This window comes from Phocoena sinus, chromosome 15, assembly GCF_008692025.1.
Source record: "Phocoena sinus isolate mPhoSin1 chromosome 15, mPhoSin1.pri, whole genome shotgun sequence".
Classification (NCBI taxonomy): Eukaryota; Metazoa; Chordata; class Mammalia; order Artiodactyla; family Phocoenidae; genus Phocoena; species Phocoena sinus.
Genome location: NC_045777.1, coordinates 51,575,080 through 51,600,303, shown reverse-complemented (window position 1 = coordinate 51,600,303; position 25,224 = coordinate 51,575,080). Strand labels below are relative to the sequence as shown.

Genomic DNA, 25,224 nt, shown 5'->3' with positions numbered 1-25,224 from the left:
TGAGCCCTGGTCCGGGAAGATCCCACACACTGCAGAGCAACTGAGCCCATGCGGCACAACTACTAAGCCTATGCTCTAGAGCCTGAGAGCCACAACTACTGAGCCCGTGTGCTGCAACTACTGAAGCCTGCGAGCCTAGAGCCCGTGCTCCCCAACAAGAGAAGCCACTGCAATGAGAAGCCCGCACACCACAACGAAGAGTAGCCCCCGCTCGCCACAACTAGAGAAAGCCCGCACGCAGCAACGAAGACCCAATGCAGCCAAAAATAAATAATAAAATAAAATAAATAAATTTATTTTAAAAAGAACTAATGTTTGAAACTCTTAGAACGAAACATAGGTGGGAATCCTATGCAATGCTTTGTATTTTTAAATTTTATTTATTTATTTATTTATTTATGGCTCTAGAGTGGACTGATGTATGTATTATTTATTTATTTATCATTCATGGTCTGCATTTTGGCAGAATTTACAATTACATTAATTAATTAATTAATTCATTCATTCAATGATATTTGTTTAGTGCCTATCCTTTGCCAAGCACGGTTCCAGGCACTGTGGATCCAGAAGTGAACAGAACAAGCTTCCTAGGGAGAGGGATGGGGGAGACAGAGAAATAACACACACACACACACACATATATATATATATATACACAAACCAGATGAGCACAGACTGTGATGAATACTAGGAACAGAATATAAGGGAATGCAATAGGGAAGTGTCTATGGAGTGTTTCTATCCGTCGGCCTTCTTAAACAATGTTTGTACCTGACTTGCCTCCTTGATCACTTAGCCTGGTGTCTAGCTGGATCACCCTTCAAGTACTGAGGACCTCACAAGTCTACATAGACAGGGAGGCCTTCCCGAAATGATCATGCTGCCAGAAGTAGCAGTGCCTGTATCTGAGAGAGGACCACCTGTCTGGAGACATTACTGCACCCCCGTCCTGACACATCCAGAGCCCATCCAGCATGTATCTGCTGGGCTGAAACTTGGTTTTTAAAGTCCCAGTACCAAAGGCACCTCAGACCAAACTTCACAATATTGCTGCTCTTCAAATGTCTTCAGTGGAAGGTGCATCAGCAACCTGTGAGGAGAATTGTGGCAGCTTGACTTTGAAGTGCTCATAGCTTCCCAGCCGTTTGGTGTTCTGTATGTAACACAGAAGAACTGGTGGGCTTTCAGAGTGCCTCAAAATTTGGAAATGCATCTCACTGGTTTTGTACAGAGCTTTACATAGGTTAAGCCTTCAATAAATATATGTTTCTTGAATGAATGAGTTTTCAAATATCACAGATATTATTCCATTAGTTAATGGAATGTGAAAGAATTATTTAGGCATAAAAACTATTCTGAAACAGATAATTTTAGAATAATTCACCAGGTATCATTCTAAAAGTGCCCCTGGCAATCAAAAGTAAGTGGATGAAATGTTTGGTTGAGAGATTAGTGGTGCCTCACTGTACCGGAAAGTTCTACCTGGAAGGAAACATGCTAAGCAGTGTTCACAGCTTCCTGATAGTGTTTGAAACTAAGTTCCTCAGATTGACCGAAAGAGTCAAAGATTCCCTTTTCCTACTACAGGGTAATGTGAACAACCAGGCACTACTACGTAGATAGTAAAAAAACAAACAACAAACAAAGATGCCAGTGAAATCTGATGAGGGGAGATGGAGCCAAAACATCTAGATCTGGATCAACAATTTCTTCAGCACTTCCTCGGGAGGGCTGACCCCACACACATATCTGTGAGCATGCCGCAGGTGGTGGTTTTGCCTGCTCCATTGTGCCCCAGGAGAACAGTGATCTGCCCTCGGTACAGGTTTATGGTCAGATCTTTGACTGCCATGTGTTCATCCCTTCCCTTGTAGAACACCTGTTGAAAAGCCAACTCTGACTGACAGTGTAATATGCACACGCATGTGGCATTTCTGAAGAACCTGTGACAGGCCGAGCACCCACACCAACTTCCTCCGAAAGTTCATCAGTGGGACTCCAAGTGGAAATCCATAAGGGAGCTCCTTCTTTCAGAGTTTAGCTGCCTGGAGCTACTGAGGACCATGATGGGGAGCAACACCAGGGGGGTTTCCCTGGCCTCTGGAGCCTGGTGGTAGAGCAGCTGAACCACAGAGGCCAGAGCTCAAGGACGAAGGGCTCAGAGCTTGAACGAGAACTTCTCCCTGCTTCTCGAGCCACACCTTGCTCTGCACTGCCTGGCTAGTCCCCTGAGAAAGGGCACCCTGCCTCTTGTGGGCGGTGTTGATCTAGGGAGAGAACACCAGACAGTCTGTCCTGTTTTCTAAATCAAATGTCTCCAGTATTTTATTTTATTTTATTTTTTTGCGGTACGCGGGCCTCTCACTGTTGTGGCCTCTCCCGTTGCGGAGCGCAGGCTCCGGACGCGCAGGCTCAGTGGCCATGGCTTACGGGCCCAGCCGCTCCGGGGCATGTGGGATCTTCCTGGACCGGGGCACGAACCCGTGTCCCCTGCATCAGCAGGTGGACTCTCAACCACTGCGCCACCAGAGAAGCCCTCCAGTATTTTAAATACCATTTATTTTTTTCTTATTATACAAGTAATTCATATATGAGTATAAGGAAGAAAATAAAATCACCCACAATGCCACTTGACTTGCAGAGATACATCACACTTCATCACATTTCAGCTCTGCGCCATTCCTCACACATACCAGGCGCACTCCTTTTGAGAGGCTTCTATCTTTACTGTTTTCCCAGTCTTAGACTTGGTCTGTCTTGTTCATGCTGAATTCCTAGTGCCTGAAACTGTGCCTGATTTCTGTCCTGTCTAATTGCATCTGGGCTGGACTTGGGGTTTGGAGTGCAGACATTATAGTTGGGTGAGACTTAGACGTCACTTCTTCCCACCATTTATCTAACTGTGTTTGGAAGCAGGGTGCTGCGGAAAGGAATTTGGCACACGTCTCCTGCCCCCACATCCATCTGGTATGATTATTTTGAATCAAGTGTGATGGTCCTCTTCCCTAACTTCTCAGTCTCCCTTTTGCAGTTGAGGTGGACATGTGGCAGAATTCTGGGCAATAAGAATAAGGGGTGATCTACTGAAGGGCAGAAAAGAAGGAAGGAAGGAAGGGAGGGAGGGAGGAAGGAAGGAAAGAAGGAAGGAAGGAAGAAGTCCTCCCAAAAGAAAGCCCCTCGCTCTTATCTTTCCCTATAGATGAGCTACAGCAGCCATCTTGCAACCGGGAAATGACAAGCACGCAGATGAGAGCTATATGCTTCCACTGGTCCAGGGAAAATAAATGAAAGCAAGTGAGCAGAAAGAGCAGGGGTCTGGGACAGCTTTGCTGAGCAGCTGAAATCATGCCAGAACCATGTGCCTGCAGACTGCTTGTTATGTGAAAAGAGGAAACGAAATCCCTGCTTATTGAAGCTACAATAAATTGGGTGAAGACTGGAGCATTCCAAGCTGCTACCACAGTATGTAAAGGAGCTGGGGTGATCCCCCATGCTGTGGAGCCCCTGGGCCAGCATGTGATGCACTTGATCCCATAGGCCAAGGAAGGCAACACAAAGTATTGAGCTAGCACCTTAACTGTGACCTTGTATCAGTCATACAGAGGACACTGCCTCTCCTTAGGCTCATCATATTTGAAGAATGGAAGATTCCAAACAAAAAAATAATGCTCTGGAGGACACACCAGGGTATAGAGCTTATATCCAGTCATCCTGTCAGGGGAGTCCTTAGTCAATGCTGGACTCAGCAGACAGTGGTGAAAGAACAAACACTTCTGCATCTGGAAGCCAGCGGTGAAATCTGGTTTACTATTTGATTTGGTTATGTAAAAACACTGGTGGATCAAAGTCAGCCATCAAATGACTGAGTTCCAGGGTGTCCCCAACAAGAGGTGTTTGGCTTTTGCGAGACTGTTTCAAGAAAGATCATCTAGACCCTCCATCCAGTCACTTAACTGTATGACAGAAAACAGGACATTTTACATTATACTCCTAATTTTGAGGATAACATTACAGAAGGGAATTAAGAATCTATCACAAAATGTACCTTGTAACCACTGGCAGAATAAAACAGAAGCCTCTATGCACTATTTCTCAAGTCCTTGGAAGAAGATTTGTGAGCTGATACCTTGTATAGATGTTGGATTTCAATTCCTTTTATCAAATCAGTAGGCTCTTCCTGAATGAACTTGCTTTTCAGAGCTTTCTGAGGATCCCCCAACTCCAGCACTGAATTCGTAAAGGATATAGGTTCTCCACGCCAGTAGAAGGGCTAGAGAGGAAGTCAACTTACATTAATACATGTAGGTGAATTGCTCTCTTCTTCTGGAAGATAAATATTTTGGTAAATTAAATTCTCACACTTCCCTCCCCTAACCCCCACCCCAGCCTCACCCACTGGAGCTTCCTGGTATCGAACACTTAATGGTGCCTGAAGAAGTCAAGAATTTGCTCACAGACTTACTACTAATAAACTGCATTTCAACCTACAACCATCTGGAGGATGGAGCTACAAATGATGCCTCACATCCACGCTCCTGGTGTACTGGGGAAGCTGTTGTGTTGGCAATCAGCACCCCTGTGGGCTGAGGCCTGGAGAAATACTGGCGTTAACAATCTACCCACTTCTCCACAGACCAAGAAGGGCAAACATGGCAGCCTTTGCCGAGGCCTGAAGTGAGTACCTGTGCAATTCAGATGGGATCAGACTGAATCTGCAAGAGGACTGAATCAGGCATGATGGGTTCAACTTTGTAGGAAAATTTACTCACCATAGGAGAGAAAAGATTTGGAGAGCTTCATGGGGTTGTCAACGAAAGCCGTGCCCCGTGCCCGTGCCCCCAGGTCACAGAGGTCTCAAAGAGCTTCAGGGCCTTGCCACCAGCCCAAAGAGGAAAGAGGCCAAGGAGTCCTGAGGGCTCTAGCTTGTTGGGGTGGCATTCTGTGAGAGAATGCAGGGCCTGCCACTCAAGTGGGCACATGTGAGACAGCCACAGGCACTCTTAAGGGGACTCTGCACAGGGTATCAGCAGTGGGGCAAGAGTCAGACTCGTTAATTATGCTCCCTTGGCAACCACAAGTTGATAGGTTTGGGGTGAATCCAGGTTAGAGAACTGCACTTAGATTTCCAGGAGTTTGAGGTTGCAACCAACACCACAAAGAGGGATAGGAATATTGATGATGAGCTATAAAAATTCTAATGTCAATCTATAAAACAGCAGCATCAGTACTCACCATGAGAAAGAAGTACCAAGGTTTGGATGTACCATACACCCCTGGGAAGACAGACTCCACATACCAGGCCACCAAGCCATTTAAGAGTCCAGCAGTAGCATCAGCAGCACCTGAGTGAAGTTAAACTCTCCTCCTATACTGCCCATGTTCCTCCATTGGATGCCTGTGCCTATTCCAAAGGAAGGAAAACAGTCACCACATCGAAGACAGAGAAAAGTTACCAGAACTTTCCAATCAAACAGTTGGAGAACAAGCCAATGAGAAGACTGGACTATTCATGTCTGGGGTATTAAGGGACAAAAGTTAGGCACAGGAAAAGAAAAGCTAGTTGTTGGTTTCTCAAAGAAGGTAAAACTTTTTTTTGTTTTTTGGTTTTTTTGACCATGCCACACAGCTTGTGGGATCTTAGTTCCCCAACCAGGGACTGAACTTGGGCCCAGCCGTGAAAGCGCTGAGTCCTAACCACTGGGCTGACAGGGAATTCCCAATAAAACATTCTTATTATTGCCAAAATGATTCTTTGGTACCAAGAAGTAGAAATTTGGTCATCTGAGACACATCTTCACACTCTTGCACATGCTGTCAGGTAAGCCCTTCCTACTCCTCCCCACCTTCTTTGCCTGGTTAATTCTTACTTGGTAGGTCAGCACAGGTATCTCCTTCGCCAGCAAGCATGTATACTCACTCTCTTGGGTTATGTCTAAGCCACGTGCATCTGGGGCACCCTGCGCTAATTGTGAGCACTGAAGGTCTCACTCCGCACTGTGAAACTGCTCACTTATTGCCAACCCCAGCTTGGGGCCAGGGACTGTCAGGTTATCTCAGTATCTCCAACATCTGACCCAGGACCTCATATGCAGCAGCTGCTCAACACATACATATGCCATGAAGAAAGGAGTGCTGAGGATGGGCTTGGGACCAATTCCTGGGTGCGTATAAAGATAAGTATCCTTTGTGATGCCAAGTGTCTAATCTGAATGCAAGCTGACTAAGCTTCTCATGTAAAGCATCCAAGATACCCTGCATCTGTTGCCACACGGCAGGATTGAGGAGGTGGTAACTAGCAACACCAGAGGACATTCAAATACTGGTGAGCAGACAGATGGGCTAGAACGGTGCTCCTCAAACTTTCCCGTGCTTACTAATCACCTGGGGATTTTGTTCTGATTAAGTGCGTCTGGATGGGACTGGGAGTCTGCATTCCTAACAAGCTCTCTGAGGGTTCTGATGCTGCTGGTGCACAGGCCACGCTGTGAGGGGCGAGGGGCCAGGAAACTTTTGAGGCCCTTCCTGAGATGAGATTCTATGACTTGTGTCTGTCTTTGTGCCAATCGAGAGCCTTGCCTTTCACCATGGCTTACAGACAGGTCTCGCAAACCTCAGCTGCCATAAACAGCACGCTTAGTTTGTGAAAGCCAGGTACATCCTTGTTCAGTGTAAGTCTGCAGTGTCTGAAAAGAAGAGACAAGGCTCCTTCCCTACTTCAGCAGACATTTGATTGCCAGTTAACTTTATTTATTTATTGGGAATATACATATCAAGTATATAAAATGGAGTTTAACAAGCAATTACACAGGAAGTACTTTGTACAACTATCACCCAAATCAATAACCCCCCAAACCCCAAATATGCACACCCCCTTTACAACTTCACCGTCATCTTTGTCTGTAGGCAGCATCTAGTTGGGTTTTGCCTTTTTATCTAAACTGACTCTTTTTAATTGGTACGTTTAGATTATTCACATTTAGTGTGATTATTGATTGGATTAAAACCTACCACTTTGCCAGCTCTTTTCTATTTGGTCCAAACTTTTCTTTGTTTCTTTTTTCCTCTTTTTCTTGCATTAATGGGGACTTTTTTTTAATCATTCCATTTTATTTCTACTATCGATCTATTACTTATACCCCTAAAAAATTTTTTAGTGTTGTTCTAGGGTTTAAAATCATCTTTAGTCTATCTTCAAATAATATTATACTACTTCATGTGTAGCATAAGGATCTTACAACAATTTCCAGTTTCCAGTTCTTCCCTCCCACCCTTTGCTACTGTTGTCATACATTTCATTTTCACATAAGCTATAAACACAATACATTGCTACCACTTTTGCTTTAGACAGTCAGTTCTCTTTTAGAGCCAGAAACCTCCACAAAAGACAAAATAAATTGTATCTTCCATTTTCAGTGCTCTTAATTTCTTTGTGCAGATCCAAGCTTCTGTCTGATATTGTTTTTGCTTGAAGAACTCAACATTTCTTGTAATGTCTCCCAGCAATTGATTCTGTCGCTTTGGTTTGAGAGAGTCTTCATTTCTCCCTAATTTCCCCCTGGATATAGAACACTGAGTTGACAAGGTTTTTCTTTCAGTACTTTCTTTAAATATGTCACTTCATTTTCTTCTAGCTTGCATATGTTTATTGGTTATTTGGATATGTCTTTTCATGAAGTACCTATTTTTGCCTTTTTTTTTCTTTACTATAAAGTATGATATATAATTGATTTTATGAATTCTTTAAATATTCTGGATACAAGCCTTTTGTAGGTTAAATGTATCCTCTCCCACTCTGTAGCTTCTCCTTTCATTCTCTTCATGGTGTCTTAATTTTAATGTCATTATTTATCAGTCTTTTCCTGATGGTTAGTTATTTTTGTGTCTTGTTTAAGAAATCTTTCCTACTTCAAGTACATGAATGTACTCTCCTATATCATCTCCAAAAAAGTTTATAGTTTTTTTTTAAAAGACACCAATTGTACTTGAATATTTGTTACTTTTTTAAAAAATTTATTTATTTTTGGCTGTGTTGGGTCTTCGTTTCTGTGCAAGGGCTTTCTCTAGTTGTGGCAAGCGGGGGCCACTCTTCATCGCGGTGCGAGGGCCTCTCATTATCGCGGCCTCTCTTGTTGCGGAGCACAGGCTCCAGACGTGCAGGCTCAGTAGTTGTGGCTCACGGGCCTAGTTGCTCCGTGGCATGTGGGATCTTCCAGGGCTCGAACCCATGTCCCCTGCATTGGCAGGAAGATTCTCAACCACTGCGCCACCAGGGAAGCCCCACTTTATAGTTTTTTTACATTGGAATTGATATCTGTGTATGGTTTGAATTCAAAGTCCAATTTCAATTTTTTCCATAAGGTTCTTTAGTTGCTCCAGCACCATTTATTAAATCCCACTGCTCTGAAGTATCATCTCTGATATTTAACAATGCATTTATCTCTCCCTTCTTTTCTGTTCTATTAGTCTATTTGTCAACCATAATCTTAATTACCATTGCTTTATGATAAATCATGAAATCCGGTAAAACAAGTTTTGCTGTTTTGTTCTTCCTCAAGAGTTCTTGGCTATTCTTGGTCCTTTATACTCCCATGTACATTTGAGAATCAGCTCATCGAGTTCTATTTAAAAAACAAAACAAAACAGAAATACTGCTGGATTTTGGATTGGGTAGGAGTTAGCTGTTACTTCTTTCCACAATTTATTTATTTGTGTTTGAGAGCAGGTTGCTGCTGAAAGGAATCTGGCAAAGTTCACCTGCCCTCACATCTCTTTGATCATGATTGTTCTTCCCTGACTTCTCATCCCCCTTTGCAGTAGAAGAGGCCATGTGACATAATTCCTCTCCCACACCACATCTTTTTGACTCAACCAATCTTTTATTTCATTTTCTCTCTATTAAGTTTGAAAGTTATACACTGTTCCTAGCCTTTTCCTGGTCAACTCAGTAGTGAATTACCAGGTCTACATTGCTGCAAAGTCTAAAGTTAATCAATATCTTTACTCCCCTTCCAAAATGTATTTACCCCCACTAATTTCTGACTTTATCTCCTCAAAAACCCTTTTATGTATTTTAATTCTATCTTTTTAAAAAAATCCTAAAGACATCATCATTATCATCATCATCATTATTATTTTAAACAACGTATAAAGCCACTATCTTCAGGCTCCCACTCTTGGCTCCTTTGTAAAGCAATCTGTCTTTTTTTTTTCCCCTCCAGCTACTTTTAAGATTTTTCTCTTGACCTCTGGTGTGATCAATTTTATGTTGATATGTCTAATGTAGATTTCTTATTGTTAATCTTGTTTGGGATTTGCTGGGCTTCCTGAAATCCAGTTTTGGAACAGGTTTGGCCACCATCTTTTCAAATGTATTTCTCTGCCCTATTCTCTCTTTTCCTACTGGAACTCTTTTGCTCAGAGGTCATTTACTAACAAGAAAACTTTGGGCTTCCATTCGGATGGCCTTTCAAGGCAAGGGAGCTAAACAACAAGGCCCAGCGTCCCACCCAGGTGGAGAGCATAATAGGAGACCCCTCTCACATTAATAGGGGTCCCAGAGATAAATTCAATAGTCACAGGTTGGGTTCCTTGTGACACAGACCCTGAAATGGAGTTTAGTATGCAAGATGTTTATTAAGGAATACCCTTGAGATCAATACCTGTGGAAGGGAAGAGATTGAAACAAGATTAGTCAGGGCTACAAGACAGCACTGACAAGCTTGAGGAGTTGGGATAAAATGGCCCATCTGAGCATCTATAATAACCCCTCCACTAAGTTTTTTATTAGTTATAAAAAGATATTTGGGTATTAATAAGATGACATCTCTGTACTGTTTCTCAACTGGTTCAGAAACTAAGGAGGGGAGAAGGGTGCTATTTACTGGGCCTCTTAAAAACTAAAATCAATCTAGTAAATAATAAATTAACAAATAAATCAATAAATGGAAATTTCAAGTGACAAACCCAGTTGCTCCACAAGCATGCAGGTTCTGATTTTAAGAGGCCAAAATGTTTCTGCCATACAACCAGAGGCCTGATTCATGTTGTATATAGTGATTCCTGCTCAAGATTAAAACCGAAAGCACTGCACTAGACTTACTGAGAAAATGTACAGAGTAATTTTTTTTTTTTTTTTTTTTGCGGTACGCAGGCCTCTCACTGTTGTGGCCTCTCCCATTGCGGAGTACAGGCTCCAGACGCGCAGGCTCAGCGGCCATGGCTCACGGGCCTAGCCGCTCCCCGGCATGTGGGATCTTCCCAGACTGGGGCACGAACCGGCGTCCCCTGCATCGGCAGTTGGACTCTCAACCACTGCGCCACCAGGGAAGCCCCATAGTAATTTTATTTATTCACTCACTAGAAGGCGTGCTATCTGATTTGAGCAGATAGGTCAAATGAATAGGAAAACCTAAGCCAGTGAAAGTATGAGGATTCTAAAAAAGAAATATTATCCTTGGATTTCTAACATTTCATCAATTATATTCTTAGAGATTCCTACCTGCTTACGATCATATGCATTTGCATTTCCTTCAGCTGTAACACTAGACACCATTTATGGGCTATCCTGTGTCTTTCAGGAATGAACACTGAACATAACACACCGTTCATCCAGTCCAACCACCTACCTAGATTCCCTCAATTTCAACAGACAGGCTCCATAAAGCATCTACGTTCATTCACTAACATGTAAAGAATCAGATATACCATTTCAAATATACTTTTCCTCCATAAGTATTTGTAAATCATAGTCTCAACATTGCTTTGTTAAAGAAAACCACTCACTTTCAATAAATTCTGGTCAACTTAACATCCTTTATTAAATTTTAAGCACCCTTAACCCATTTAGACCATCCAAACTTAATAAAGAAATTCATTGGTAGGTGATGCCTCTAACCAGGACATTGGAGATTATCCCAATTGCAGTAAGGGGACCCACAAACTCGACCCAACTTATAACTCCTAGCCCTGTTATCTGCTGCTAAACCAAGCTTTATCATTTGGGACCTGGACTCTGGTGATAAAAGCTAACATTGAGCAATGAAGGCACTTGTTAGAGTGTTCAGAGCAGATCATCTTAGTACCACCGAAATGGGAAACTGTTTCATTCAGTAAGTACTGTAATCCCACAGACCTCAGGGTCCTACATTTTATTTATTTACTTGTTTGTTTGTTTATGGCTGTGTTGGGTCTTCATTGCTGCGCATGGGCTTTCTCTAGTTGCGGCGAGAAGGGGCTACTCTTCATTGCAGTGTGCGGGCTTCTCATTCAGTGGCTTCTCTTCTTGCAGAGCACGGGCTCTAGGCATGTGGGCTTCAGTAGTTGTGGCATGTGGGCTCAGTAGTTGTGGCTCACGGGCTCAGTAGTTGTGGCACAGGGGCTTAGTTGCTCCATGGCATGTGGGATCTTCCCAGACCAGGGCTTGATCCTGTGTCCCCTGCCTTGGTGGTGGATTCTTAACCACTGTGCCACCAGGGAAGTCCCAGTGTCCTACATTTTGATTGACATGTTGGCTGCAATCTTCTGCAATGACTGTAGATGCTGTGGGAAATTCTTCAAACTCCAGAAACATGAGACAAATGAAAACTTCACATTGTACTTTCAACTCCAAAGTGTGGAAGTTGTAACATCTCTGATGGAAGGTCCCCTAGACCAACTTGTGAAAGAAGACTAACTCTGAAGCCTATGAGAATAAAATATGGTATCTGTAATAGCACTACATTATCTGTAAAGTTCTAAAGTGTTATTTGAACTTCTAATCATAAATCTATATATTTTAGATCTATACAACTATATAGGTGTATAATTCCCTAAATCATTTACATTTTTTAGTTTTTCTCCCCAATTACATTGTAAGCTGCATTGTGTAAACGTCATTCTACATTTCTTAAGTGTTTCTTACAGTACCTACCATAGATGTAAGTATACTGTAAATGCTCAGAACACTGAATAAAATGAGCCAGTTATGTTTATTTGGCAATGAAGGTCAACTCTGCCTGTCAGCAAATGGCAAAACATCAAGGCAGTTTACCTTGAGAGAGGTAAGGCTCACCTTTTGTCTCATATGTGGAGATTAATCAGACTCCCAGTGCCATGGCAACACTGGAGAGGAGACAAAAGGCAATCTTTTGGAAGTGACTCCTTTGGTTGTAGCTGAAAGCGAGGTACAGGTATGGGAGGTAGGTGAAGAAGAAGATGATGCCTCTGGAGGCAGTTGCAACATGAGCTGCAAATTCAGAGGGGAAAAATGAAGAGTTTCATCAATAACGCACCAAGAGGGACTTCCCTGGTGGCGCAGTGGTTAAGAGTCCACCTGCCAATGCAGGGGACATGGGTTCAGGCCCTGGTTTGGGAGGATCCCACATGCCGCAGAGCAACTGAGACTATACACCACAACTACTGAGCCTGTGCTCTACAGCCCGTGAGCCACAACTACTGAGCCCACGTGCCACAACTACTGAAGCCCACGTGCCTAGAGCCCGTGCTCTGCAACAAGAGAAGCCACAACAATGAGAAGCCCGCACACCACAACGAAGAGTAGCCCCCGCTCGCCGCAACTAGAGAAAGCCTGCATGCAGCAACAAAGACTCAACACAGCCAAAAATAAATAAATAAAATTTTTAAAATGCACAAAGAACCTATATGAGAAAACAATCTAAGAGAGAATGAATATATGTATAACTGAATCACTTTGCTGTACACCTGAAACCAACACAACATTGTAAATCAACTATACTCCAATAAAATGAAAATATTAAAAAAAGAAAAAGAATGTATATATATGTATAACTGAATCACTTTGCTGTACAGCATAAATTAATACAACATTGTAAATCAACTATATTTCAATAAAATAAATTTTTTTAAAAATAAAAAAATAATGCACAAAGAAGTATAATGCAAGTCTCTTTTCCCTGCCATGGTAAGGAAAGCATCTCTGCATTTGTCTCAGCATTTCAGAAGGGAAGTAGTCTTTTAAGAAATTTTGATAGAAACCTTTTATACTTGCACTTTCACTACCAAAGGACTAAGAGGATTTGTTGCACTTAAAAAATTAATCAATCCTTACAAAAAAGCACAAACATTTAATTGCCTAAAACTTCCCCTAATACTGCATTAATAACATCTCCTACAATAAAAACCATCTTCTTCAAAGATAAGCGGTAGATTATATAGCATCTATGGAGCATTGCCTGGCACTGGGTAAGCACTTTATATACAGTATCTTATTTAATCTTCATAACCTCCCTGTTTTTCAGATGAAGAAACTGAGGCTTAGCCGCATTAAATAAATTTGTTCAATGTCATGGAACTAGTAAATGATGGGTCAAGGATTCAAGGTTTCCCAGGCTCTAAGTATAGTGGCTCCAGATTTGGAGATAAACCAATCAAACTGAAGTCTGGAAGAAAAACGCAAAATAAATGCAAACATTTACCTTCCAGGAAGTTAAGAGAATACAGATCGAAAATGTAAGGATTGCATATATAACAGATAGAGCCACAGTTAAGGCATCAGGCAGCCCTTCACTGAACCTGACTACATGAACTATGGCTGACCCTGGGTCTTCTATAACTTCTCTGACTTTGCTTCTTCTTTTGTAAAACGTGATAATAATTGCTAACATGTACTAAGTTCTTACTATATACCAAGTATTGTTCTCAGCATTTTACATCCCATTTAATCCTCATAACTAAGTTATGAGATAAGTGCTATCATTTTCCAGTTTCACAGAAGGGGAAATGGATACAGAATCTATTGACCTGCTCAAGGTCAGGATCCACACCGAGATATAAATACAGCACTCTGAGGCTGGAGCAAGAGCTTCTGACCTTGTTGTAACAAGTAAATCCTTCTTGTTTATCTACTTGATATACAGTAGTGTGTATCTCTTAATTCCATACTCCCAATTTATTCTCTCCCCTTTCCTTTTGGTAACCATAAATTTGTTTTCTATGTCTGTGAGTCTGTTTCCATTTTGTAAATAAGTTCATTTGTATCATTTTTTTTTAGATTCCACATGTAAGTGATACTATATGATATTTGTCTTTCTCTGTCTGACTTACTTCGCTTTGTATGATTATCTCTAGGTCTATCCATATTGCTGCAAATGGCATTATTTCATTCTTTTTTATGTCTGAGTGATATTCCATTATATATACACCACATCTTCTTTATCCATTCATCTGTTGATGGACACATGTTGCTTCCATGTCTTGGCCATTGCAAATAATGCTGCTATGGACATTGGGGGTGCATGTATCTTTTCGAATTATAGTTTTTGTCTTTTCCAGATATATGCCCAGGAGTGGGGTTGCTGGATCATATGGTAATTCTATTTTTAGTTTTTTAAGGAGCCTCCAGACTGTTTTCCATGGTGGTTGCACTAATTTACATTCCCACCAACAGGGGTTCCCTTTTCCCCATACCCTCTCCAGCATTTATTATTTCTAGACTTTTTGATAATGGCCATTCTGACCAATGTGAGGTGATACCTCATTGCAGTTTTGATTTGCATTTCTCTAATAATTAGCAATGTTGAGCATCTTTTCATATGCCCATTAGCCATTGGCTTTAGTTACCTTTACCAGGGGTCTTTATTTCTTCTTATGGCTTCGAGTTATTGTCTAGTGACTTTTCATTTCAGCCTGAAGAACTCCCTTTAGCAGGGAAAGGAAGGACTATTAGTAATAAACTCTCTCGGCTTTTGTTTATCCAAAAATGTCTTAATTTCTCCATCATTCTTGAGGGATAGTTTTGCCAGATAGAAAATTCTTGGTTAAAAGTTTTTTTTCCTTTCAAGATTTAGAATGTCATCTCACTACCTTCTAGACTCCATAGTTTCTCTAGAGAAATCAGCTGTTAATCTTATTATGTAGGGAGTCTCTTCTCTCTTGCTGCTTTCAAAATGCTCTGTCTTTGAGTTTTGACAATTGGAATTTTAGACTTTTACTGGGGATCTCTTTGAGTTTATCTTGCTTGGAGTTCATTGAGCTTCTTGGGTTTGTAGATGCATGTATTTCATCAAATTAGGAGGAGTTTTCAGCCATTATTTCTTCAAATATTTTTTCTGCTTCTTTTCTCTCTCTCTTGTCATTCTGGGACTCCTATGATGTGTATGCTGGTGTTTGATGGTGATCCCACGGGTTCTGTTCTAACAAAGACAATCCCAGGACTAGATGCCTTCTCTGGTGAATTCTATCAAACATTTAAAGATGAGTTAACACCAATCTTTCTCAAACTCTAGATATAAAGACCAATGGAATACATTAGAGAGCCCAGAAATAAACCCTCACAAATATAATTAACTTGGGTGCCAAGACTATTCAATGGACAGTCTTTCAACAAATGGTGCTGGGAAAACTGGATATCGCCATTCAGAAGAATGAAGTGGAACCCTTACCTTATACCATATGCAAAAATTAATTCAAAATGGATCAAAGATCTAAACATAAAGCTAAAAACCATAAAACTCTTAGAAGAAAACTTAGTGGAAAATCTTCATAACCTTGGATTTGGAAATAGTTTCTTAAGTATGACACCAAAAACACAGACAACAAAAGAAAAAAATAGATAAATTGAACTTCAACAATTTAAAAGGTTTTATGCATCAAAAGACACTATCAGGGCTTCCCTGGTGGCACAGTGGTTGAGAGTCTGCCTGCCGATGCAGGGGACACGGGTTCGTGACCCGGTCCGGGAAGATCCCACATGCCACAGAGCGGCTAGGCCCGTGAGCCATGGCCGCTGAGCCTGCGCGTCCGGAGCCTGTGCTCCACAACGGGAGAGGCCACAACAGTGAGAGGCCTGCGTACTGCAAAAAAAAAAAAAAAAAAAAAAAAGACACTATCAAGAGAGTAAAAAGACTACTCACAGAATGGAACAAAATATTTGCAAGCCATATACCTATTAAGGAATTGATATCCAATATACATAAAGAATTCCTACAACTCAATGTCAACAAAACAAACAATGCAAGTAAAACATGAGCAAAGGACTTGAATAGATATTTCTACAAAGAAATTGGAACCCTTGTGTATTGCTGACGGGAATGTAAAATGGTGCAGCTTCTGTGGAAAACAACAGTTGGATGATGCCTCAAAAAGTTAAACAGAATGACCATATGACTCAACTACTGTGCCACCAGGGAAGCCCAATCATGTCATCTTTGAATAGAGATAGTTTTACTTCTTCTCAAATTGCATGCTTTTTATTTCCTAATTGCTCTGGCTAGAACTTCCAGTATAAAACTGAATATCAGAGGGGAAAGTGAGCATCCTTGTCTTATTCCTGATCTTAGGGGGAAGGCTTTCAATCTTTCACAACAGACTATGATGCTAGCTGTGGGGTTTTCATAAATGCTCAGTATCAGGTTGAGGAAGTTCCTTTATATCCTGGTTTGTTAATTTTTTTTATCATGAAACATATTGGATTTTATCATATGCTTTTTCAGTATCAATTGTGATAAATAAAAATGAATAAAATTGTGTTTATTTTTTCCTTCATTCTATTAAGTGGTGTATTACATTGATTGCTTTTCATCTGTTGAATCATTCTTGCATTCCTGGGATAAATCCCACTTGGTATAGTGTATAATCCTTTTAATATGCTGCTAGATTTAGTTTAGTAGTATTTTGTTGAGGATTTCCCCATTGATATTCATAAGGGATACTGGTCTGTAGGTGTTTTATTTATTTTTAACTTTTATTTTTTTATTTTGGCTGTGCTGGATCTTAGTTGCGGCACACGGGATCTTTGTTGTGGCACATGGACTCTCTTAGTTGCGGCATGAGGGCTTCTTAGTTGCAGCATGCATGTGGGGTCTAGTTCCCCAACCAGGGATCAAACCTGGGCCGCTTGCATTGGGAGCATGGAGTCCTACCCACTGGACCACCAGGGAAGTCTCCTGTAGTGTTTGTTTTTCTTTTTTGGCTGTGTTGGGCCTTCATTGCTGCATGTGAGCTTTCTCTAGTAGCTGCGAGCAGGGTTTACTCTTCGTTGCAGTGTGCCGGCTTCTCATTGCAGTGGCTTCTCTTGTTGCAGCACGGGGGCTCTAGGGCATGTGGGCTTCAGCAGTTGTGGTGCACGGGCTCAGTAGTTGTGGCTCATGGGCTCTAGAGCACAGGCTCAGTGGTTGTGGCGCACGGGCTTAGTTGCTCCACGGCATGTGGGATCTTCCTGGACCAGGATCGAACCCATGTACCCTGAATTGGCAGGCAGATTCTTTTTTTTTTTTTTTTTTTGCGGTACACGGGCCTCTCAATGCTGCGGCCTCTCCCAATGTGGAGCACGGGCTCCGAACGCGCAGGCTCAGCGGCCATGGCTCACGGGCCCAGCCGCTCTGCAGCACGTGGGATCCTCCCAGACCAGGCACAAACCCGTGACCCCTGCATCGGCAGGTGGACCCCCAACCACTGCACCACCAGGGAAGCCCGGCAGGCAGATTCTTAACCACTGTGCCATCAGGGAAGTCCCCCCACTGTAGTTTTATTTTTTATTGTGATGTGTTTTCTGGCTTTGGTATCAAGGTAATGCTGCCTATAGAATGAGTTATGAATATTTGTGTTTTTATTTTTGAGTAAGTTTTCTTTAAGTTATTCTGGATTCAGGTCTCTTATGAAATAGTTTACTTGCAGATGTTTTCTCCCAGACTGTAGGTTGTCTTTTCACTTGCTTGACTGTATCCTTTGAAGCATGGAAATTTTTAATGCTGATGAAGTCCAACTTATCAGTCTTCTTTTTGTTTGTTTGTTTGTTTTGCGGTACACGGGCCTCTCACTGTTGTGGCCTCCCGTTGTGGTGCACAGGTTCTGGACGCACAGGCTCAGCGGCCATGGCTCACGGGCCCAGCCGCTCCGCGGCATGTGGGATCTTCCCGCACCGGGGCATGAACCCATGTTCCCTGCATCAGCATGCAGACTCTCAACCACTGTGCCACCAGGGAAGCCCCTCAGTCTTCTTTTTTATCACTTGGGTTTCTGATGTCATATCTAAGAAATCACTGTCTAACCCAAGATCATGAAGATTTACTTCTGTATTTTATTTTAAGAGTTGTATAGTATTAGCTAGTTCTTACATTTAGGTTTATAATCCACATTGAGTTAATTTTTGTGTATGATGTTATGTAGAGATCCAACTTAATTCTTTTATATGTGGATATCTAGTTGTTCCAGCACCATTTGTTTAAAAGACTCTTCCTTATCTGTTGAATTGTCTTGGCCCCTTTGTCAAAAATCAATTGATCAGGGACTTCCCTGGTGGTACAGTGGTTAAGAATCCGCCTGCCAATGCAGAGGACACAGGTTCGAGACCTGGTCTGGGAGGATCCCACATGCCGCGGAGCCACTATGCCCGTGCACCACAACTACTGAGTCTGTGCTCTAGAGCCTGTGAGCCACAACTACTGAGCTATTATCACCTTTGGGCCCAAAGGGGTGAGAAGGAAGAGAGGTCACAAGACCCCAGGAGAGGAGAGAGTCTCGTGGAGCAAGATAACTTGAGAAGACAGTGACCTTCAGCTAACGGACAAACCAAGCCCAAAACTACCTGTGGGGAGAGAACTGGGATGGGGGGACAGGACACACCCTGACCTCAGCCCCCTACTTCCTTCTTCTGAGGTTCTTAGGGCTCCCTCCTCATGGGAGCATGTTTTGGAACATGGGCGGCTCAGCCTTCCGGACAGAGAACAAAGTGGAGAAAAGTGAAGAGTGCATCTGGAGGGCCAAATAAAAGGTAGGAGGGTGAAAGGAATGAATGGTCCTACAGTGCTGCCCAGCACAAGGCAAGCACCACATACAAGTACATACTATTAAATCAACAAACAACATGTTTTATGTCATTTTGTGTTAGTTGGATTTTGTTTCTTGAGCTATTCTAATTTTTTTTTCTTTTAAAAGGAAAGCTGATCCCATCGACTATTATTTTATAACTGCCGTATTTGGTCTTCTGCTACCTTATTTAATATTATACTTTCTGTTCTGTAGGCTTTTTTTGGTGATTTCCTTTGTTTCCTGTCTTTTGGTATATGAACTATATTTTCTTTCCTTTTATTTTCTCCAGGGTTTTAAGAATTATATGTCCTACTTTTAAATACTATTGGTGGTTACTCTTAAGTTTTTCAAAAGTGTTCTTTAACCTACTCTTGTCTAAAGAGTAGACTCAAGCGTGAAATAGGAAACACACAACCAATTCAATGGCATTAAGTGTAAACATTTGATGCCCACCCCTTCCCTCCACCAATTTGTTGCTGAAACAGTTTAACAAACAGGAAAAAGAAACTCTCTCTCTCATCCAGGAACTAAAATGGGTTTCCAACAGCACATCAGAAGCTTCTAGTTTCCCTGGGGTTTTTCAGTCGGTGCAGAGCCAAGTGGAGAGGCCTGCCAGGTAAGCCACTGTCCCACCATCACCCATCGCAGTGCAAAGCAGGTTCCCTGCCTTTCCACCCTATCAGATGCAGCCTAACAAGGCAGCAGGATGAGACTGCTCCTTATGCCTGAATATGCAAGAAGACAGAGCAAACCAAACACTATTGGTGAGGCCAAGCATAGCTCAGGGAGCCACTGGCAGGCTATTTTAATACATAAGAATCAACAAATAGAGAAGAAAGCTAAAGAGTGAGAAGAGAAGTTTTTTTAAAGAGCAAAAGGTGAGGAGGGAAGTAACAGGAGTGATTAAGTAAGCAACAGAGGAGTGCAGAAAGATCAACTTTGTCTTAAGTTGTATCTTCTACAGAACGCTTCCCATCTACCTTGCAGCAAAATGAGACCGAGTTAATTTTGGATGATTATTTCCCTCACTTATCAGTTAGTCATTCCACAAACATATTCTGAACACCTATCATGTGTGAGGCTGCGTATTAGCAAATCAGGAACCACTAGGCTGGACGTTCCCAGTCTAAAAGTAAGAATTCATGTAATAACATGAATTAAGTTGCAAGCTGGTTAAAATGATGAAAGAACTTCCAAGTTGCTTGGAGTTTGCTCTGATACCTAAAGCAACCTCTTACCTGCCTTGGCCTCCCTCCTACTCTGGCCATTTTTATTAGCAGCTCCCATACATTCCTGTCCAGGGAGAGGCACACATCTGATGTGATGGAGTTACCTTCAATTTTCTCTCTTTCTCCAGTGCAATGGAATTGATGGTGGTGAGCTCAATGTAGATGAAGCTGAGCATGAGGAAAAGAGGGAACTCATTCTGAAGGACCAGGAAGAAACTGTCCTGGACATAGGCTCCATGTGGGAATCTCTTCAGAAGCACACTGAGACTCTCAAACAACTTGGTCGTCTCATTGGGAGCGCGGTGCCACATGATGGCTTTATCTGTTGCATGCTGTATGGCCAGGAAGCCTTCTTTGTTGTATCCTACAGCATAAAGCAGTGGATATCAAGTATAAGAGACTAAGAATGAAGATGAAAAACAACAGATAATTCAGATGGGTCATGGCTAGCCATTCACACACAGACAGGAATAGAAAAGGCATTTCTATAGCCAAGATGCTACAATATGGAAGAAAGAGCAGAAAGTCACAATGGGAACCCTGTGGCTGAGGGACAATGTCTTTTATCAGAAAATGGGGTAAAGTAGTTCTGGGCAGACAAAATAAGGGATACCCAATATTACAATCTTCCAGGTGGGGCTGCATCTTCTCCCCTAAGTACTCAGGCTTCAGGGAAAGGGTGCCCATTCTGCAGTTTAGCTCATCCAGCACACAGAAGTAGTTAAATTCAAAGCACTTGGAAGACACAGCCCCCCTCAACTGCTGTGACCTGTCTCTGAGTTGTCACTGCTGTAGTCCAAGGGTTATCGTCACTGAATTTTGCTGCCAAGCCTCAAAAACAGTCTTTACCATAAGTAACCCTTGTTTCAATATAGCACAGCTGGTGTGCTAAGGTCAGCTTTGGGGAACAATAGATTGAAAGGCAAAGAGCCCTGGTTTTGGAGTCTTCTAAGAAATAATGGCCTCACTACCAAGCAAGGGTCACCAGGCCTCCAAACCGGCAGAGCCAGGGTAGGATATGCCAGCACTGGAGTAGAAGGGACTAAGGTCTTCTGTTGGCCTAAACCTAGGGAGGCCTCCAGATCTGTCAGGATGAAAAAGGCAGGAACAAATTTGATGATAAAGTTCTGGGAACTATTAGATATTCTTGACTGCAGAACTGTTCACATCTTTTCTAGAATCACATGAAACTATAAACCCTGGGACTTGGATTCCCACTTGGGGAGCTTGCAAGCCCAAGGCTTCAGGTCAATTGTGTGGTTACTTCTACAAGGTGCTGCAGACTGTCAACTTAATTTTCTAAGAGCAGTTAGTTCCCTAGAGGATGGTTACCCTAAACCCCTCACAAAGAGGGAGACCAAAACTCGACAGTGAAGTGGAGGGCATGAGTCCAAAAGAGGATCAGTTCCTGGGCCTCCAGTCATGAATACGATGCTTATTGCAGAGGACAGAGGATGAGCAGATCTCCACGTTGTCCCACTGTTCTCCCATAGTCTGCAGAGAGTTAACAGCAGGTACACATTTTTATAAGCAGAAAAGTTAACACATACAGAAACATAAAGAAGGCACTCATTCCTGTAAAATTCCATTCTTCTCTCGAACAATTCAGTATCAGCACAAAACAATCAAATGCATAACTGCTAGACTAACTTACTCTAGATTGTAAGCATTTTACAGAATGCCACATTTCTAAATGTAACTCCTTCAACATCTTCTGAAATGTTACTGTAGCAAGTGTTCAGAAAGCAAAAACAACACAAATAGCATCATAAATATGGGACAAAAGCAGGCTGTGCTCATGATAACACATAGAGGCTTCCTCACCAGGGGATTCCCCCATCGGAAAGACCATAGTCCCGGGGTTCTTGGCTTAGGTTAGGAGGATAAAGATAGGATGTGCTCCAGCCTTGAAAGTCATCTTCATGGAGTATTAGCCTCAAGAATAAATAATTCCTCTGAAAACTACTGAAGCGCAAGTAATACTTAACCTATGAAGAATAAAGAGAAACAAATTCGGTCATGAGATTGTGAAACTCAGAAAAGGAACAGGACAGAGCAAGGGTGTGCCTGACGTCAGCTGCGATGGGAGGAAAGGCACCCACAGTGGTAGATGTCCCTCTGCAGAGCACACTGTAGTTGTGGTCTTCTCTGCATTCTGCTGTGACCATCCTAAGAAACAGACAAGGGGCTATTGAGCCCCCATCCGGATAGGAGTGCTGCAGAATAATTCTGAGTGCAGGCTCTGGAGCCAGACCACCTGGATCCAAACCCCAATCTCCTAATGAATAGCCATGGCACTTTGGGCAAATTACTTAATCTTCTTGCCTTGGTTTCCTCATCAGTAAAATGGGAATGATGTTAACAGTACCTACCTCAGAGGTGCTGTGGGATCAAGTGAGATGGTCCCCGTGATGGGCCTGGCATTAGCAAGTGTTCGAAAAATGCCTTGTCTCCACCTACCAACATCCCATGCCAGTTCTAACAACTGATCATTAGATAAACTGTACAGCACAACACAAAAGCTCTACATTAGTGGTTTTCCCATCCTAAAGCAGAAAACAAGTATTCTGATATTTAAAACACTGCCTTTTCCTTAAACAAACAGATCTACCATATCTGAAGTCCATGGGATTAGTAATAATGACAGTAACTATTCCTTCTGGAAAATGCCTCTGCTCCAGGCTCTGTTCTAAGCACTTTATAGGCATAAATTCATTTAATCCTCACAATGGTTCTATGAGTTAGGAACTACTATTAATCTCATTACACTGATAAGGAAACTGAGGCCTAGGAATGTTAGTGACTGTCCCAAGGTTACACAGTAGGACGCTGCAGAGCTGGGACTCCAGTCTATGGAGTCTAGCATTGGGGCTCGCTTCTGTAATCCAGCAGCTGAAAATATGCCATCCTGTACCCTTGGGACAGAGGCTTACTCCAAAAATGTCTTCTCTTTTAAAGAATCTGAAAACTGGAAGGAATCTCAAAGTCCAGGATATAATATATAAAATCAGGAGTATTCTCTTACCTCCTCTGGAATTAAGATTGCCACCAGCTGACAAAGCTGACTAGAGGGAGCTCAGGTAACAAGACTGCTTATTGAACTTATGCTCAAGGCTGGGTAGCACAATAAGATTGTGATGGAAAAGATGCTCTTACCTCAAGTGGCAAGGGCTCCTTGCTGTCATTGAAGCCATGATCAAAACCAATTCCAGTCAATACGTAGAAAGCTTTGGGATCCTGAATTATGTAATTTTCAAATGAAGGTACTGAAGGATAGCCTAGAACTACAGAGAGAAAAATCCAGTTAGTGAGTGGCTGGTGGGAAGGCAAATGCTGCCCAACTATCCTCTTTCTACCGAAGGAGATATGGTCTTGCCAGCTTCTCAACTGAAGGATGGAAACGGTCATTCACTCAGTCCTTCATTCTGCAAACAAATGGACGCATCTTATGTAAGATGCCCGGGGCTGTGCTAGGCAGTGTGAATACAAAGTCAAATGATAACAGCCTCAGGCTCCGTGGCATTCTGAAAGCTCTTGTATTCGAGTTCTTCTTAGCTAGGTCGCACTTAGGGCTACAGTACACAGAGCACAATTCTTGTCCATGTTAATGAGGAAATTATTGCTCCGTTGCAGCCTTCTCTTCACGGTTATAACAACCAAAAGTGGAAACAAAATCATAAAGAAATATAGCTGCTCTGATGAGAGAAGTAATTTCTATAGTCAACTGCCCTCACATCTGACTGACAATTTAATACAGGATCCTCCTTGAAAATAATTCTTTCTCAGAATGTTGAAGGTGTTACTACACCATTTAGCATGCAGCGTTGCTGAGTGTAATGTGTGATTTCCTTGTAGGTAACCAGAAGCCAGTGAGACTTCTATTCCTTAATCTCTGGGTTCAGAAACGTCACTAATACATGCCCAAGTTTCCTCTTTTTTGTTCCCCTGCTTGTAACTAGTGAACCCGTCCAAGGTGGAAATGGTGTTCAGAAATCTTTTCTATATTATTTTGTTTTCCTCCCCTCATTTGTCTCCTTTCTTCCTTCTAGAAATCCAAGTAGATGAGGTGGGACTTCCAGACCTGCCCTTCATGTCTAACCCACCTTTCGTACTTTCCATTTCTTTGTCTCTTTGCTTTACATTCTCAGAGGCTTCCTTCACTTTATCTTCCCCATCACCAACAGAACCTCAAACATGTCCATTCTATTATTTTCATGAAAGTTATTTTGATAATCGTTTTTAATTTCCATGTCCTCTTTCTGTTTCTTTCATGGTTTCCTTTTCACAGGAGTCCAGTTTCATTTTGGAGTGGCAATATTTTCTCAAATGTCTCTGAAAATACTAATGAGAATTTTTTATGAACTAGATTAAAAAAATAACCAGGGCATTCACATGGTAAAACTTTGAATGATACTAAAGGTTAAAAGGTGAAGCATCATTCACCTACCATTGGCCCCCAATTCCTTTATCATGACACAATCTCTTTAAGCCACTTTCGTTTGTATGTTAAAAAAAAAATCTATGACTTATGTTTTTGGCCATGATGGAGTAATGGAGATTGAATTTACACTCCTACCACAAATAACAAGAAAACTGGACAGGAAAGAAAAGAATCAAGAATCAGACAATGGACAATATGTAGCACAGCATTACGATTCCTGAGAAAAGAGAAACAAACAAGGTGATCACTAAGATTGCCCTGGTTTTCTGTCTGGAGGCACATTTCAGACCATAGAATAGGGAGGGGAAACCCAAGTGGAATGCAGCTACTTGGCTGCATTGACAGAGATTAGAGTTTGAAGAGTCTGAAATGGCTAAGAGTTGCAGGGCAGAGTTCCCAAGAGAAGAAGGCTGTGCTGGGAAATCACCCTAGAAATCTGGACAGAGGACCCCTTTAATGAATACTAAGATATGCCCTGCCTGAGCAAACAGGAGAAGTATGAGCTAAGTGGTGCCCAGAGCCCACATAAGACCAGGAGGCATCTGAGTTCTGACCAGCCAGTGTGGACAGTTCCTGGTGATCACCTGAGGCATTCAGAAGAGTCACACCTCAGTAATGGGATAAATTATCTTTAAAGTAAAAGCTGTTCCACACCTTCCCCACAAAAAAGGTTAAAAGTCTTGATAGACTTTTTGATGAGACTGAACTTTAACTTTCTAGCAGAACAAAACCCATTCTTTAAAGGAAAACAACCACTTGATCCACGAAAGTTGAGACTTGATCCAGTTC

At 42.1% G+C, this 25,224-nt stretch overlaps 1 protein-coding gene across 1 annotated transcript in view; it reads right to left on the bottom strand.

Annotated features, from left to right (window-relative positions):
• The window catches only part of LOC116740456 (ATP-binding cassette sub-family A member 17-like), a 75,243-nt gene that overhangs the window by 44,441 nt on the left and 5,578 nt on the right, over window positions 1-25,224 (bottom strand). Inside the window, 8 exon segments of the mRNA XM_032606104.1 lie at window positions 1,742-1,879; window positions 4,127-4,270; window positions 5,233-5,309; window positions 5,312-5,401; window positions 12,050-12,201; window positions 20,079-20,360; window positions 21,822-21,982; window positions 23,151-23,278. Of these exon segments, the coding sequence (XP_032461995.1) occupies window positions 1,742-1,879; window positions 4,127-4,270; window positions 5,233-5,309; window positions 5,312-5,401; window positions 12,050-12,201; window positions 20,079-20,360; window positions 21,822-21,982; window positions 23,151-23,278 (1,172 nt within the window).